General features: G+C 45.3%; 2 protein-coding genes across 2 annotated transcripts; one reads left to right on the forward strand and one right to left on the reverse strand.

Moving 5' to 3' along the window:
* Nucleotides 1–413: 413 nt before the first annotated feature.
* Nucleotides 414–7,974, reverse strand: LOC308327690 (homeodomain-interacting protein kinase 1-like; the record flags this gene model as incomplete). Its single annotated transcript, XM_080781215.1, has 8 exons — nucleotides 7,482–7,974; nucleotides 5,454–5,681; nucleotides 4,681–4,869; nucleotides 3,033–3,214; nucleotides 2,224–2,482; nucleotides 1,402–1,682; nucleotides 927–1,152; nucleotides 414–518 (listed from the first exon to the last, which is right to left on the reverse strand). The coding sequence occupies exons 2-8, from the start codon at nucleotides 5,637–5,639 to the stop codon at nucleotides 414–416; spliced, it is 1,428 nt and encodes a 475-aa protein (XP_080637341.1). The 5' UTR covers nucleotides 5,640–5,681; nucleotides 7,482–7,974.
* Nucleotides 7,975–8,974: 1,000 nt separating this feature from the next.
* Nucleotides 8,975–14,654, forward strand: btg4 (B-cell translocation gene 4; the record flags this gene model as incomplete). The annotated part of the gene is made up of 5 exons (XM_080781216.1): nucleotides 8,975–9,147; nucleotides 11,050–11,187; nucleotides 12,183–12,531; nucleotides 13,003–13,205; nucleotides 14,576–14,654. 5 exons carry the CDS (start codon nucleotides 8,975–8,977, stop codon nucleotides 14,652–14,654), a joined length of 942 nt encoding a protein of 313 aa, XP_080637342.1.
* Between the last annotated feature and the right edge of the window lie 4,133 nt (nucleotides 14,655–18,787).

Consider the following 18,787-nt stretch of genomic DNA (forward strand, 5'->3'; position numbering starts at 1 on the left):
TCCTGAGGCCTCCTCTCTCGTTGTCTCTTTGCGATGACATCATGACCCCGTCCCCCTCCTCCTCCTCCCCCTCCTCCTCTCAGGTGTCGCCCCCTTGTGGTGGCGCCTTACATCATGACCTCGTCCTCCTCCTCCTCCTCCTCCTCCCCCTCCTCCTCTCAGGTGTCGCCCCCTTGTGGTGGCGCCTTACATCATGACCCCGTCCCCCTCCTCCTCCTCCTCCTCCTCCTCCCCCTCCTCCTCTCAGGTGTCGCCCCCTTGTGGTGGCGCCTTACATCATGACCCCGTCCCCCTCCTCCTCCTCCTCCTCCTCCTCCCCCTCCTCCTCTCAGGTGTCGCCCCCTTGTGGTGGCGCCTTACATCATGACCCCGTCCCCCTCCTCCTCCTCCTCCTCCTCCTCCCCCTCCTCCTCTCAGGTGTCGCCCCCTTGTGGTGGCGCCTTACATCTGTCGTCCACCCGGTCCACAAGAACTCCGCCAGAACCCGCCGCCAGCTGTGTGGTCGTCGTCGTCGTCACCTTCATGGGGAAAAAAAAAAATCGAAATCTCAAAGACTCAAAGTCCTGATGTTATCAGCCAGCCGGTTTTACCGGGACGATGTTGGCATTAAAACAGTTTAAGAGCCATGAGAACGCCAAGACGTCTAATTGCCAATTATGGACCGGATGCCACGGACGTAGAAGCCCTGTGGGCTTTTTGCCTCAGCCTATAGCACTTTACCCTTCTTATATCTGTATGTTCACTGTGTTGTTTTTATATACTGTGCTTGAATAAATACAAAATACTTTCAAAGAAGACACGCTGCAGTGTCTTCTTTTAATACATGCACCTTTCTTATCAACTAGTCAACTAGTACCAACAAGGTCGACTAGTGGATTTACTAAGTCAACTAGTAAACTAGTCGCTAGCTGTGTGTTCGTCATTACCTTGGCCGTCACCAGCTGTGTGTTCGTCGTCGTCACCTTGGCCGTCGCTAGCTGTGTGTTCGTCGTCGTCACCTTGGCCGTCGCTAGCTGTGTGTTCGTCGTCGTCACCTTGGCCGTCGCTAGCTGTGTGCTCGTTAGCGGCACCTTGGCGCGCTGGCAGTCCTTGAACGGCGGCTTCAGGAAGTCGGGGACGGCGGTCGTCATGCAGTCGACGCACGACTGAACACTGTGGGGGTGAAGAAGAGGCACATGGTTGGTCAGACACGTGCACACAATAATTGGACCCTCCGGAGAGAAAATAAACGCGGGCAAAAATGAACTTTGAGAACCACTGAAACATGGGTTTTTCAGAAAACTGTCAGAATTTAGAAGACGGATGTTAAATCTTGCCTTCCCGTGGGCGTCGGGAGTTTGGCAAGACCTCCAAATTTGAACCCCGGGCCCTAGACTTCAGAACAAGTCCGTAAACACTCACTATGAGCTGTGGCCGTAGCTGGGCGCCATGTGGCTCATGCAGATGAAGGGGTGGGCCAGGATCTTGTCGGGCGTGGTCCTGCGTTGGGGGTCCGTCTGCAGCATGCTCTGCAGCAGGTCCACCCACTGCAGCACGTCCTGGCTCTCCTCGGGGTCCATGGCGCCCCCGCCCACGCCGCGCGCCGTGGCCAGGACCTTCAGGTCGTCCAGGCAGCTCAGAGCGATGGCGCTGGGCAGGCCGCGCAGCTTGATGCTCTCCTGCTTCTCGTCCTCCTCCGGCGTCTAAAGAGACCACAAGATGAGGAAGAAGAAATCACACCCATGTGAAGTGAGTTAGTTAGTTTATTTATCTCAGTCATTTACAGTACATTACATTTCAGAATGAGGGTTTTTACAGAATTACAGTTTGACTGAAAAGGTTTGGGCCGAAGCTTATTATGCCCAACTTATTAATGATTCAAATAATAAAAGGGGGAAAAAAGGAACGGAAAAAAACTAAAACTAAAACAGGTATTTAGATTATTTGCCTTATACTAGTTACGCCCACATAGATTTAGCTTTTTAATTTGACTTTTAATTTATTTTCTAAGCGTGCTTTTATATTTGAAGTGGTTGCTTCAAATATAGTGTGTATTATTGTGAGTGTAAGTGAGTGGTGCAACTCCGTGTTTGTGTGTGTGTGTGTGTGGGGGGGAGGGGGGGGAGCTCCAGACCCACAGGAACGCACTCAGGGTGCCGGGCCGGTTCCGGCGAGCCGCGCCGCGTCCGAAACGGTTGAGAAATGACAGAGTTACCGTGTGGGGGTCCCTCTACTGTACTGTACCTTCAGTATCCAGTCGTTGGCGGGCGCCGGCGCCCTCTTGAAGAAGCGCGCCGTGTTGACGCCGCGGCTCAGCAGGTGGTCGGCGGGCCGCCCGTTGATGTGCACGATGGACTTGACCACGTCCGTGGCCGTCACCACGTCGAACTCGCCCTTGCCCGGGTACAGCCAGTAGCCCAGCCGCAGGCGCGCCATCACGCAGCCCAGGGACCACGCGTCGATGGCCTCCGAGAACGGCAGGCCCAGGAACACCTCGGGAGCCCTGCGCGGGGGGGGCATAATGACACATACGCGTTGTTCATAGTCTAGTATTTTAGGTGGTGAGGCGATGGTGCGCGTCAATTTAACAAAGGTGCAGACGATCAGAAATCAGCAGAGAGGGGTTGACGTTTGCGCGACTCTATGCCGAATTGAAGTGGACTACTTTTTTTTTTCTCCCTGGAAATGAAAACGTCTGGGTTTCCGAGGCTAGGTGCTCAAAAATAGTAAAAATAAAGTGGACTACAAAGATCAGTGTGACTGGAATACTAGAAAGAAAAGGCACTCAAAATGGTTTAAAAATTAGGAGAGGGTGGATAAAAAATCGGGGCAGGTATATTAATTATTATTATGAAGTATTTTTTTTTACTTTTCTAAATAAAGTACCTTGATTTTTAGCCTTTTTTTTCTGGGACATGTTTAAACCTAGAACGTTGGTCCTCTCAGTGGTCCTTGAGGGGGTTCCAGGTGGTCTCCAAGTTAAACTTAAACGATGGGAGAGTTGGTAACCAAGTGGACCCTTAATTATTATTAGATCTATAAACAGAACTCGCCTGCAGACGATGTTCTGCTGCTGCACGCCCAGCACGGCGTCGGCCGGGTTCATGGCCGCCCCGAAGTCGATGAGCTTCACCCTGAAGGGATGGAGGTCCTGGTTCACCAGCATGATGTTGTCGGGCTTCAGGTCCATGTGGATCATCCCCACGGCCTTCAGGGCCACCAGGGCTACAGCTACCTGTAACCAACACAATAACATACAACATGATCATCCCCACGGCCTTCAGAGCCACCAGGGCCACCGCCACCTGTAACCAGAATAACAGACAGGCTTCAGGTCCATGTGGATCATCCCCACGGCCTTCAGGGCAACCAGGGCTACGGCCACCTGTAACCAGAATAACAGACAGGCTTCAGGTCCATGTGGATCATCCCCACGGCCTTCAGGGCCACCAGGGCCACCGCTACCTGTAACCAGAATAACAGACAGGCTTCAGGTCCATGTGGATCATCCCCACGGCCTTCAGGGCCACCAGGGCCACCGCTACCTGTAACCAGAATAACAGACAGGCTTCAGGTCCATGTGGATCATCCCCACGGCCTTCAGGGCCACCAGGGCTACAGCCACCTGTAACCAGAATAACAGACAGGCTTCAGGTCCATGTGGATCATCCCTACGGCCTTCAGAGCCACCAGGGCTACGGCTACCTGTAACCAACACAATGTAGTACAACATGATCATCCCCACGGCCTTCAGAGCCACCAGGGCCACCGCTACCTGTAATAACAGACAGAATGATCATCCCCACGGCCTTCAGCGCCACCAGGGCTACGGCTACCTGTAACCAGAATAACATGATCATCCCTACGGCCTTCAGGGCCACGGCTACCTGTAACCAGAATAACAGACAGGCTTCAGGTCCATGTGGATCATCCCTACGGCCTTCAGGGCAACCAGGGCCACCGCTACCTGTAACCAGAATAACAGACAGGCTTCAGGTCCATGTGGATCATCCCTACGGCCTTCAGGGCAACCAGGGCTACGGCTACCTGTAACCAGAATAACAGACAGGCTTCAGGTCCATGTGGATCATCCCTACGGCCTTCAGGGCCACCAGGGCTACTGCTACCTGTAACCAGAATAACAGACAGGCTTCAGGTCCATGTGGATCATCCCCACGGCCTTCAGAGCCACCAGGGCCACAGCTACCTGTAACCAGAATAACATGATCATCCCTACGGCCTTCAGGGCAACCAGAGCTACGGCTACCTGTAACCAGAACCAATATTATTACTGTTTCAGGTCCATGTGGATCATCCCTACGGCCTTCAGAGCCACCAGGGCCACCGCTACCTGTAATAACAGACAGAATGATCATCCCTACGGCCTTCAGAGCCACCAGGGCCACCGCTACCTGTAACCAACACAATGTAGTACAACATGATCATCCCCACAGCCTTCAGAGCTACCAGAGCCACCGCTACCTGTAACCAGAATAACAGACAGAATGATCATCCCTACAGCCTTCAGAGCCACGGCTACCTGTAACCAGAATAACAGACAGAATGATCATCCCTACAGCCTTCAGGGCCACCGCTACCTGTAACCAACACAACGTAGTACCTGCTGTACGACAGGCCTGATGTCCCTGACGTGGAGAGGCTTCCGGGCCTTCATGTAGTCCCACAGGGAGATGTTCTTACCTGCTGTACCACGGGCCTGATGTCCCTGACGTGGAGGGGCTTCCGGGCCTTCATGTAGTCCCACAGGGAGATGTCCAGCAGCTCAAACACCAGGCAGGGACGTCCGCGCGGCAGACGGAACCCCTCGTGGAACTTCACGATGTTGCAGCGGTCCAGGTCCAGGTGGCTCAGCTTACGCAGCATGGAGACCTATGGGTGTACATTAAGATATGATTACATATATATGATATGATATGATTACATTAAGATATGATATATGATTACATATATATATATGATATGATTACATTAAGATATGATTACATATATATGATATGATATGATTACATTAAGATATGATTAAATATATATATGATATGATATGATTACATGGATGCACATTAAGATATGATTACATGGACACCTATAAGCGCACATTAAGATATGATTACAGTACAGTTAGGGGCTGTCGCCATGACACATTTAAAGATGTTTTGCATGTGTCTACGGAGTTAACGTTACTCTAATAAGACTCTAATAGATCTAATATTCAAATATGTCTTCCCTAGTGTGTATTTTCTGTTTCTTCCTGAAAGCTGAAAGCCTTTGAGTCACAACAAGGCCCAATCGCAATAACACCATTTTAGTGACATCATGTGTGTGTGTCTGTGTGTGTGCGTGCGTGGCGTGCGTGTGACCTGAATGCGACCCCAATCATATTAGCTGCAGGGGTCAATGAGACAGACGGACAGACAGACAGACAGACAGACAGACAGAGACGATGACCTCCTGACCTCCTTCATGGCCCTCTTGATGGCCGACCTCTTCAGCACCTTGACCGCCACGGGCTCGTCGGTGGCCATCTTGTGGCAGCGCCGCACCTTGCCGAAGGCGCCGCGGCCGAGCACGTCACACGGCCGGTAGAACGTGGACGCCGGGCGGCCCACCAGGAAGGGGAACGTCGACCGCTCGCTCGGCATCGTTGTCTGTGTGTGTGTGTGTGTGTGTGTCGCCCCACCGAGCTGTGGAGAGGAGAGACGTGTGGGAGAGAGAGAGAGAGAGGGTCCGTTAACCCATTTTTACCTGAGATTTTTCAAAAATAGCAGACCTACAAGCTCGTATAGCGCGCCACTCACTATGAGCTTGTAGATCTGCTATTTTTCAATAGCTAAAGCATAACATAATGCTAACACCAAAAGGGGTTCCCGCCACAAAATGGGTTAACCCATTCAGGCCTGGCATCGATTCTACAAATGTCTTCTAATCTAAATCATGACAGTTTTCTGAAAACCCAATGTTTTCGTTCTCAAACATTTTAATGTCAAGGACCGCCGGAAATGATTGGCTGCCGATCTACAAGCTCATAGTGCGGCACAGAGTGCCGCACTATGAGCTTGTAGATCTGCTATTTTTCAATAGCTGAAGTATAACATGATCAGAGATTAAAATACGGTGCATTTTGCATCACAAAACGCAGTTTATAGTTAAGGGACGCAATAAAACAACGACCTCTGCACTACTGTGCTGTTTTTGTATTCTAGTTTATTTTGCTAGCTTTAGTTATAATAATAATTTCTTCTTCTGTTTTCTACATGAATATAACCACATATAATTAAATGGGAGTTAAATGCTGCAATTTGTAAAAATGGCAAAATATGACTCCTATGTTGTAGTATTTAGATGGTTCTGTTATGACTTCTCCTCTGCATGTTGTAGTGTTTAGATGGTTCTGTTATGACTTCTCCTCTGCATGCTGTAGTATTTAGATGGTTCTGTTATGACTTCTCCTCTGCATGCTGTAGTGTTTAGATGGTTCTGTTATGACTTCTCCTCTGCATGTTGTAGTGTTTAGATGGTTCTGTTATGACTTCTCCTCTGCATGCTGTAGTGTTTAGATGGTTCTGTTATGACTTCTCCTCTGCATGCTGTAGTGTTTAGATGGTTCTGTTATGACTTCTCCTCTGCATGCTGTAGTATTTAGATGGTTCTGTTATGACTTCTCCTCTGCATGCTGTAGTATTTAGATGGTTCTGTTATGACTGCTCCTCTGCATGCTGTAGTGTTTAGATGGTTCTGTTATGACTTCTCCTCTGCATGCTGTAGTGTTTAGATGGTTCTGTTATGACTTCTCCTCTGCATGCTGTAGTATTTAGATGGTTCTGTTATGACTTCTCCTCTGCATGCTGTAGTATTTAGATGGTTCTGTTATGACTTCTCCTCTGCATGCTGTAGTATTTAGATGGTTCTGTTATGACTTCTGCTCTGCATGCTGTAGTATTTAGATGGTTCTGTTATGACTTCTCCTCTGCATGCTGTAGTATTTAGATGGTTCTGTTCTGGTCCTTGAGGGAGTTCCAGGGGGTCCCCAGCTAAATGATAGTTTGGAACCAGATGGACCCTTATGAGTCTGTAGCTCTGAGAGTGTACAAATGGACCCAAATGCACCCTAACGGGTCCATTTGTACACTCTCAGAGTTACATTAAATGGGGGTCCAATGCATGTCCAACTGGGGGTTCTTGAAATTAAAAATGATTGAGAATCACTGCTATATGCCGTAATAAAAATCTTCTCTTATGGGGGTCCCTGGCATCTCTTCAAATGGGGGTCCGTACGGTGGGGCAAGCTAATACATGCCGATTTAGGGGTCCTTGACATGGAAAAGTTTGGGGACCACTGCTGTATAGCATAGTGCAGGTATGTGTGCAACAATAGCAACAGTTATCTGCTATTATTATTATTATTAATATTATTATTATAAGCAGCAGTGTCTTTCTACAACAACAAGCAACGAGAGAGTAATCATAATAAAAAACACACTCACCTTGCTGTGTGTAAATCTGATGTCAAAATGAATCACTTGGAATCAGGTGTCGCTTGCCGAACAGAACAGATCTACAAGCTCTCTGTCCACACCACAACAACAGCCTAGACACTGACTCAGTAGTAGAACAGATCTCCAAGCTCTCTGCCCACACCACAACAACAACAGTCTAGACACTGACTCAGTATATAACAGATCTACAAGCTATCTGTGCACACCACAACAACAACAACAGTCTAGACACTGACTCAGTAGAACAGATCTACAAGCTCTCTGTCCAGACCTGCTGCTCTCTAAGCAGACTACTAGAGCTGCAAGACCTCCACACAAACCATGCCATTTGTTGCGGTATTTGATTGTTTGGTTGTCTTTTAGATCTATAAATGCACCGTCGTTCCTTCTCGTTGATGTTCTTAGTCTCTCTCTCTCTCTCTCTCTCTCTCTCTCTCTGTGTGTGTGTGTGTGTGTGTGTGTGTGTGTGTGTGTGTGTCTCTCTCTCTCTCTGTCTCTCTCTCTCTCTGTCTCTCTCTCTCTCTCTCTCTCTATCTCTCTCTCTGTCTCTCCGTCGCTCTCTCTCTCTCACTCGGCCGCCATGATAGTTCCGGCAAAACAAAAGCCAAGCACCGCCCCATCCACGGACGACGCATGCGCAAAACTGCTGATGCGCTCATTGATACTCAATACCCCCCCCCCCTCTCGCCCCCCCCCCTCTCTCTCTCTCTCTCTGTTATGTTATAGCTCCTCCATTTATAAACTACATTTTTAAACAATATGAAGAATTTTGAACATTTGTTGAAACATAGTAACACAAATGTTGTCTGGCAAAGACAGTTGTGAGCTTGTAGATTGGCTATTTCACTACTTCTTTATTAAAGTTCTCTTTTTACACACCAATTATAATGTTCTTATTTTTCATCATACAACCCAAGTACTGCTCTTGCCCTTATGGAACCAAATAAACCCCTCCCCCTCCTCCAGAGTCACTCACAGATCCTAATTAGATCAATCAGACTCAGGTGTGTGGCACCCAATCACCTCACCTGACACCTGGCAGCTTTAGGGCGTCACCACCACCCCAGCACATCATTTTCAGAACACTCACTCACTCAGCACTCCTCCAGCTAAAAGCTTCACACATTCACCCAGAAGCCAAGAATCCATGAGGTTTTATTAAGCATTTTTTGTTTAAATCGTTGCTGCACCTTTTTGTGTTGGCCTGGAATCGTCTTTGAGGAGAGAGTCACTCGCCGGTGAATTATAACTTAACAGATCCAGGAGCAAATCTGTTTGCTCTATAGTGTCCTGTTTATGTTAATAGCCGTTTGTTTTTAAAGCTGTTTAGGGTGTGTTTTTAAAAAGAATTATAATAATAATATCGGGTGACTCTCAAACTTTTAGGACTTTAAGGCGTGGCTATATTGTAGTGTTTGAGTGCGTTTTATTAGCTTTAGCACGAGGCGTTGTGTGTGTGGTCGTCTGTGTCGGTCGAGGCCATGAAGGAAGAGATTGCAGCCGCCGTGTTCTTCGTGACTCGGCTGGCCAAGCGCTACGGCAGTCTGGACAACGAGGGCCGCGACCGCCTGGCCGCCACGCTCACCTCCGTTCTGTTCGAGAAATACAAGAACCACTGGGACCCCGAGGCCCCCAGCAGAGGACAGGCCTACAGGTGTGTGTGTTTGTGTGTTTGAACCAGTTTTAGGGGCGTTGTGGACCATAGTATGCAGACCGTGCCCATCTTACCATATAAGTTAATGTCATTATGTCACGGTGCTACCTAGGTGCAACTTCCCATAGACGGCCCAGAATTAATTAATCCAAACAGAAAAGTCCTATCTGATTTGTGATTGTAGTATTACGCAACGTCAAATCACCAACATTGCAGCTGTACGAAAAGCTTGAATTATTCTCTTGCTATCCTCAAAGTAGTTTGTTTCATAAAAATCCACTGTAGACATGTTATGATCAGCCACTTTGTGTCCTTGCAGGTGATTATTTGTTTGGAAGTGCTCGTTGGATATCACTACCACCTGTTTTCAATTTGCACATGATGGAGGATGTTGCTTTACTGAAAACGAGTGCTTCCAAACTCTGTTGGCAAGATGGCTGCTGTCTGCTAATGGTCAATTGGGTCACAGGCTCACAGCACTTGTCTTGATGACCTTGCAGACTTCTTGTGCAACGGTTAAAATGTAATTGAGACGGCATGTTGTGCACAGTAGACGGCTGCCATGCAGGTTCGTTTGTTCACCGCCTGGCATCTTTTGTATAGTTTCAAATCAATATTTGTTCCTATTGTACTGGGATTGAGCAATAGGTCAAAAACACTAGTTGGTCTAAAAGGGATGGCACAACAATAAAAGTCCTTGCGGTCTTCATGTTTCCATTTGGATGCCATTGCCTTGATTAGTGTAAATCATTCTGGATTAAGAGTGTGCTGTTAAATCACTTGACTGCCTAAATTGTGCATTTATTTAAGTGGTTTAATATAGTTTTTGTTGGTTATCGTGTTTTAGGTGTCTGTGTCTGAACAGACCACTACAGACCTACAGTAGCCACAATTTGCAACTCTAGATTTTTTTTTTAAATAATGGGATGAATCTAGGTTTGCAATAACCTCCATTGACTCTCCATTCATCCAAAACAAATTGTGATCTGCTTGTATTCAATAATGAACTCTCCAACATTGCAGCTCTAGGCCAAGCTTAAATTATCCTTTCAATCTGCTAAGCTTTTATGTCATAAAAATCCCCTGTAGACATGTTATGAGCTACTTTCTGTCAAGACATCCTCTGCACGAGATTCTTTTTCCAAGTGTTGGAGTTTAGAAGCACTCGTCGTAAGTCACTGAACGGCCTGTTTTGCATGTTCACATAATGCAGGAGGCAGCAGCGCGACCCGTTAATAAAAACGAGTGCTTCCAAACTCCATTTAAAAATTAAAATAAATCGCCTGCAGAGACTTTCTTGACAAAGTAGCTCATAACATCTCTACAGTGGATTTTTATGAAACAAACGCTTGGCAGATTGAAAGAGGATAATTCAAGCTTGCCCTCATGCTGCAATGTTCAGTTTAATGTTTAATACGAGCAGATCGCAAAATCAAATTGGATTAACGCTGAGTCAATGAGGGTATTGAACTCTAGATTCATCCCATTATAAATAAATCTAGAGTTGCAATGTGTGGCTACAGAGACCCAGTGTTTTGTTTTCTTGGGCCCAATTGTGACTATACTGTTACACTCATATTTTGGGTGTAAAGGAATTGTCCAAACTTCACACGTTGGTACTTTCAGTTTCAGTATTTGCTTTTTCCTGAATTTTGCGGAGGGCTGCTCTTTCTCAAGTCTGCTCGGATGCAGAATTACATGATGGGACCAAAGTTTAGCATGCTGTATGTCATTAGAATGCCTTATTCCAGACTACTAGGAAGTTTGGTCAATTCCTTTACCCAAAGGTAAAGAGGGCAAATGGCTTTAGTGAATCAAGCCCACTGTGCTGTACGTGTCCATCAAGCCCACTGTGTTGTAGGTGTCCATCGTGTGACCATGTCTTTATTTGGTGTGTTTCAGGTGTCTGCGTATGAACAGACTCCACCACAGAGACCCAGTGTTGGAGCTGGCCTGCATCAGAAGTATGGTGCGATACGAAGACCTGGGCCTGCCCGGAGAGCTCACCCTTTGGGTGGACCCAGGAGAGGTGTCATGCAGGTACACACACACACACACACACACACACACACACACACACACACACACACACACACTCCTAACCCTATTGACCTTATGCACACCATGTCCATCTTGCCAGCAAGGAGGAAACTAGGTTCCCATTGACGGCCCATTCATGCAAACAGAAGTCTTGTCTGATTGTATTAAGACATGTTAAACTATCAAGTCATCATGTCTCTAGTACTCCCGACACCAAACCTGGGCATTATATGGCCCCAGGGGCCAAATGCGGCCCTTTGGCTGACTCTGACCGGCCCATGAAAGGTTACTTGGAAATTAGAAAATAAAATGTAGGCCTACTTGGTTTACATGTCCTCATATGTGGACTAAAACCGCATTGCTTTTATTTTGAAGCATGCTTATTCGCAACTTTTTTGCTGTGAATTTGCGTGTGCATTTGACAACCTGTTTGCCATTGTTTTGGAAAATGTTATTGAATAAATGGAAAATTTCAAAAAGAAACTTCAATTTTTCATTGCCTAATCATATATAATATTATAGAAATAAAGTGTATTACTCAGAATTTAGTTCAGCCTTTTATAGGCCCGGCCCTCCAGAATCTTTTTTTTTTCTTCCGTTTCATTTTGCCCCTTGGGGGGTGGGGGAAAATAACTGCCCTCCACTGTCTTGCCTAGGGGTGGCAGTGCTAGTCGGCTCTTCTGCGACTCTGGTCCAACCACCTTCCAGGCTCTCTTGAGAAACCTCAACCATCAAGTCCGCTTTAAAAGCAGACTTGATGGGTCACTTAATAACGTGATTAAGATGTTGACTAATCCTAGGTTTAGCACTGTTGGATACCGCTCTTTGATGTGGAAACATTGGTACGAGTGCCTCTTATAGATCTTCTTCCTTTTTTTACGAGAGTTTTATGAACCAATGTATTTATTTGTAACTGTTTTGTATGTTTTGAATTGTCGTTTGTCGTCTACTGGCTACGGCTGTCAATAAAGTTTCATTCATTCTTGTCTGTGAAGGTACGGCGAGCGCACCGTCCCGTTCTGCGTGTCCCAGGTGGAAAACAACAACGGCGGCGGCAGCGGTGGCGGTAGCAGCAACCGCCGCCGGGCGTACGCAGAGTTCTCCCGCCGCATCCAGAGCGCCGTGGACCGCGCCTTCGCCGAGGTCCCGTCGGCGGGGTCGTCCTCGGACGAGGAGGACGGCGGCGGGAGTAGCAGCAGCAGAGACACCAGTCTGGTCAGCAGCGCGGGGAGCAGCTCCAGTGGGGGCAGCGGAGGCAGCCTGTCTCCTCCACGCTCCTCCTCCATGCTGCCCGCTCGGCCCCAGACCATCCCCACCGTCAGCAACCCCAACAGTGTCTACAAGGTAACCCCATCTAGAGCTGAGGACCATTATTACAAATGTCTTCTAAATCCTGACCGTTTTCTGAAAAGCCCCATGTTCTCAAACATTTTCATGATTTGAGTTAAAAATGTTCGCTCTGAAAGAACATATTCAAACGGGCCACATTTTCATGATAGCCTAGTTCAGGTCAAACCGGGGACCCTAGATCCGTAAAGATCTTCTCTTATGGGGGCCCCTGGTATATCTTTTCAAATGGGGTCTGCATTTTGGGGGCCCTTGACATGAAAAAGTTTGGGAACTACTGCCATAAAACTCTGCATGTCTTCTATAACTGTGTCCTGCACCAACAACAACGTTGGTCTACGTCCGATCTACAAGCTTATACAACATGTAAGCTACTGTATAGCTAAGCTGGTCTTGGCTGTAGGTGAATTCCACCTGCACTTTAGTTTAACAACTGCCTTCTCCATTTCTCCTCTCCTCTGCTCTCAGATCCCAGAGTTCTCGTCCGGAGCCCCTCAGTCCTGGGTGGGCTCCTCGTACCCCAAGAGGAAGGTGTTCCCCCCCGGGGGGGCTTCGGCGGCGCCCGGCGGCGGCGGGGGGGAGGGCTTCCCGTCTCACCCTCCTCCTCCTCCTCCTCCCCCAGCCTTCTCCGGAGGCCACGGTGGCTCCCACCACCACGGCGCCTCCTACAGGTAGGAGGGCTGGGCCGTATGCAGTGTTGATTTCATCCACTAACTATGACCAAACATGTTCGTTCGTAGACTACCTTTTTTTTAAACTAAATGAACTAAGACTAAATATATTGAAAAAACTAGACTAAAATGTTAGGAAGGGATTAGTGGACAAGAGATCCAGTAGAAGTCATTTTACACTTGGTTGCTTGCTGAAAATAGCTGATCTACAAGCTTGTAAATCGGCTATTTTCACCATGTGTAAAATCTGTCATTACGACAGCATTTAGGCCTAAATCAACTGTAGATTTAGTCGACTAAAACTAGACTAACGCAAACATTCCAGGTGACAAATGTAACTAAATGGAAACTATTCAAAATTAAAATAGAAATTTGCTGCCAAAAACAACACTGGCCATATGGTGATAAATATCGTATCGCAATACGATATTCAGAGATATCGTGATGCACTGAATGGACATTCTATGACTTGCACTTCTATACCTTAATTTATGCTTCTGTAGAAACTACTCTTTCATTAGCCAATAATATTTTGGTCTAAATGTTCTGTTACTCTTAGTTTCTGTTACCTTGTAGGTGTTTGTACTGTTTCCACACTCACTCCAGAGGGCCACATTGCATATTACTTACCGTCATAGCAAAAATAGCCGATCTATACGCTCAAAGTGTGTCGCAGTGCAACAGCTTTTTAAGCTTGTAGATCAGCTATTTTTTGCTATATTTGAATTGAAATCCTGAAGATTTTTGTAATACAACTTTAACTTTTAACTTTATGAACCAAGTACAAATGCATTGGATGTCTAAAAGGAAGTAAACTAACCTTTTAATACTACTCATTAAGCTACTATATAGACTTTTAGAGTAATTAAAGCATGTTTGGAATTGTAACGGCTGAAATAAAAAATGCAGTATATCAGTATTCTGATATTAACCTGAGGGCCTCATTAGGGGATGGTGGGGAGCAGCGTGTGGCCCCCGGGCCGCCAGACAGTTGCCCATGTATGGTGATATTATATTTTATCCATGTCTACCCTCCCCTACCTACAGTATGGTGATATTATATTTTATCCATGTCTACCCTCCCCTACCTACAGTATGGTGATATTATATTTTCCCATGTCTACCCTCCCCTACCTACAGTATGGTGATATTATATTTTCCCATGTCTACCCTCCCCTACCTACAGTATGGTGATATTATATTTTCCCATGTCTACCCTCCCCTACCTACAGTATGGTGATATTATATTTTCCCATGTCTACCCTCCCCTACCTACAGTATGGTGATATTATATTTTCCCATGTCTACCCTCCCCTACCTACAGTATGGTGATATTATATTTTCCCATGTCTACCCTCCCCTACCTACAGGCCTTATGTCCGCCCCAGCTTCATCTTCTCCGGGCCGCGCGTCGACAAGTACCACTGGGTCAGCAAGAACCGCTCCTGAGGAGGAGAAGAAGAGGGGGAAAAAGGGACGTTAGGTGGTTTGTTTTCCCTGGTGTTTTTTGGAAAACGGAAATGGGTGATTTTTCTTTTTAATATTTCTTCTAACGCCCATTTATCGTGACTGATTTATACTTGGTAGAGCGTGCCCGGTGCTCATCGTTAAAAGATGGCAGATCAGATCTACAAGCTTGCAACGGGCCACGGAAGTGTGGCGCGTTGCGAGCTTGTAGATCTGCCATTTTGCCACATGCAACAGCAGCCATGCAGGGGTATGACTTTCAGTGCCAATGGTTTGTCACGAAACTTTCATTGTTCAGGCGACGCCTTATAGAGATTAGCAAAATACTGAAACGTCTGAAATGTAAGACGATTCCTTGACGACAAAAGAAGAAGAAAAAAAACGACGTAACTTCAGGATATTTATATAATGCAGTAATAATAATAATAGAGTGGGTATTTATGTAATGTGTTTTTTTGGTATAAAAGTCCACCCTTGATTAAAAAAAATGATTAAAATATGACAAGCATTAGGGGTCCATAAACGTTTATCTATTTTAAGTTATATGTTTGATTTACATGTTGAAATGATTTGTTTAAAGCACGATTAATTTTTTTTAACGTGGATATTAGTAAGTTTGTATGCAATTTTTAAACAAAGCCTCTCTTTTAAAACTTTAAACTAACATTGAATGAATGTGTGATTGATGTTAATAAAGTAACTCACTCATCTTGAAAACTGACTCGTGTGTTTTGTCTTGTGGTTTGAGTTTTAACAGCTTTGTCTAATGGTTGGTTTTTGTTTGTAGAATGGGTACAGTTCAAACAAAAGTACAGGTCAATACAAAAACTGCTATGAGGATAAAACCATGATAAGCACCAAGATGTGTTTACATCAGGGTCCTTCATTTTCAATTCATGGAACATTTAAATGGTTTTAGTTTAACAGCTTTGGTCACAAAGCCAGGCTGACCTTCTATGCCTTGACTAAACAAAAAGAAGAAATGTTATGGACTTGTCATTTCATTTAACACCATTTTGTGTGAAGACTTAATTGTAAAATGGATGTTTCTATGCTTGGAATATTTTTGATTTAAGCCAAATTCCAATACCCCAAATCTCGGTCACTCCAGCATGGTGTTACAGGGAATTTGACCTTGAAGTTCACATACTGCAACGATATGCGTTGCCTAATTACAGCTTGGTTGAACTCTTGCTAATAAACTGCAATGAATGAACGTTCGGACACTGACACGTGATGTCTACACGATTGTATATTTCAGCAGGTCACCAATTTCACTGTAACGCCACTATGCTGGAGTGAGCAAGTGGCCGTGATTTTGCATATTGGAATTTAATAATTTGGCTTGAGAGTTTAGGACAAATTGACACTACAATGCAAAGACGAACGGAAGCAGGGAGTAGGCCGATACCTTTTTGTTTGCGCATAGGCTACTGTACAACGGAAGCATTTGAACGCTGTGCAAGTAAACCGCCTGGCCCAAGAGACTATAGAGTTGACTGATGGTGTCCCCCAGGGCTCTGTGTTAGGTTTGCTCCTCATTAGACCTCTATTATTGATCCCACAGGGGAGATAATTTCACTTGCCAGAGGCAGTACTGCAGTTAAAAGACTCTGGAGACTCAGACTGACTGTCGACTAGGCTTTAGTTTCCGCTGTAGAGCCTTGCCCAACGAACATGAGCGCTGAAAAGCCTTCTGCACCTCTAAAGAAAAAGAAAATTAAAGAATAAGTGGTTCCCAAAAAATCTTTGCTCAAAACCCAAAAGAGAAATTTGATGTTTGGTTCCATTTGTACCTGCACTCTCAGAGTTACAGACCTGTCAGGGTCCATTTGGTACCAAACCTGGTCTGTTATACTAAATGGCTGTGTGATCCGGTCGGGAGTGAATGATATCTTACGTCATGTTGTAGTAGGCCTAGTAATCGGGCAGGAAAGCACAACCGGAATAAGAACTACCCAAAATAATTCCCCGTGATCATTTTAGGGCCTACCCAATCTCAGTAGGATATTTCCTTGTGGGATAACACAGGTATACAGACGATAAAGACATTTATATTGATTTTGTATTTTAGAAATCAGCCAAACTATACGCCGCATCAAGGATTTTATTGGGTAGAAAAGGAATGCTGCCCAGGCTACAGAGCTACAGAGCTGTAAGGGTCCATTTGGTTCCATTTAGCTGGGCCCCATGGGATCACCCTCAAGGACCCGGCAATGTTGTTTTGCCCTTGAGAAACACTGAGATACAATACACAGTGACATATATATAGACTACAGCCTCTCTGTGAAAGCTGGAATTTATATTTATAATTCTTTATTATAACAATTTGCAAAAGGCACAGAGGTATACATTACATACAGTCAGTTGAGTTGATACTTGATATAGTATAAAGGACAACACGTAAACATCCCCGAGGGCCTGTTTCCATTGTGGTCCTGTGTTTTCAATTCATCATGACATCATAATAAAGACATACAATGGCTGCTCTTCACCTGGTCTGAGGTGAAAACACAGAGGTTTGGCGTTTTGGTGGGTGGGATGGGGGGGGGGGGGGGGGGGGCTGAGTTCCATCGGGGGAGGTGCTGGTGGGTATTCGCCTAAAAAGCCTAAAAAGCTATAGTGGTTCACTGCACACTAAATGAAGTGGAAACCGAGCTACACTTCCTAACCATCTGTCCATTATTGTACCAAGACATCAGAGACACATACTTCCCACAGATTACAACCACACACGTAGATTTTGAAAACATGACCAATGACAAAAAACTCCCATATCTGCTGGGCTGAAGTACAACAATGTGCAAACACAGCAGCAAGATTTATGAGTTGCTGTGATAGGAGAAGGATATCAAATGGAACACAACCACCCTAAAGACTAATCATTGTTTATATTCCTGCACTATACCTGCATCGAGTGATCTTGGTACATAGAAGTTGATCTATTGAAGATTCTGACCTTCAAATGTACATCATTTTTGTTTTGATTGTATTGCTGTATTGTTGTATTGTTCTTTCTGCTTTGGCAATGTAAACGTATGTTTTCTCATGGCAATAAAGCCCTTTGAATTGAATTTAATTGAATTGGTTCTCAACCTTTTCAGGCTGAGATGACCCTATTTGAACTGGGACACAATTTACACAATTTATTGGGCCGAACAAATTATTACAAAGAAGAAAAAAACAGCGGGTTACACTTTTTTTTGTTCTTTGTAATTATTATTAAAGTTTGTTGTCATGATTTGTCACAACTGGAGTTGGCTTTGTACAAGGCTTACGAGGTCTTTAAATACTTTTTGAAATGTCTATGGGGAAAGTAAATGGGGAATTATTTCCTGGGCCTGTGAGGACTGCGACGTGTCTAGGCCCAAGTACATTATTATGCCAATATTTTTGTACTTTTACAAACTTACATTTTGATATTCCGTATTTTTACTTGCAACAGAGTATTTCTACATTGCAGTATTGATACTTTTACTTATAGTGAACCGACAATGGTTGGCTTTAAATGCTAAAACAACACCAAATTTGTTCACCTTTTCAGGAGACATAATTGCAAGTGTGAGAGACCTGATCTTCTGACGCTTGCAAAGTGAAGACTGCATTACCCAGTTATAGGTCCTATTGTTTTATCGTCACACTGCTGCTGTTGGATATAATAATTCAATTTGCATCGGGAATGTTTGGAGATGTGTCTCTCTGTTCTGGGGCGAATTAGATATAGCACAGTGGTTTTCAACCAGTGGACCGACCGGGGAACACAAGTGATCCTTGAGGAGGTTCCAGGTGGTCCCCAGCTAAATGACGGAGATTGTAACCAAATGGACCCTTATCTTTAACTCTTGATAGCGTAAACCATATGGACCCCAGCGCCCCTCACTTCACACAGGTGTGATTTATTTAATGCTAGGGAATAGAGGGACCCTAAGAAGATTTATGTTTAAAAAATCTATCTATCTATATCTTTTCTGAACATTTATAATAAAAAACAGAGAGCTGTTTCTAGCTGTAAACGTCACATTGTGCATTGATTATCACTTTAATTAATTTATTCACCTCACTCACACATACGCAATAGTACGCATGCAGGAAGCGTGCGTGTGTGTGAAAAAATA

This window comes from Protomyctophum bolini (assembly GCF_963924005.1).
Source record: "Protomyctophum bolini genome assembly, chromosome: 13".
Taxonomy (NCBI): Eukaryota; Metazoa; Chordata; class Actinopteri; order Myctophiformes; family Myctophidae; genus Protomyctophum; species Protomyctophum bolini.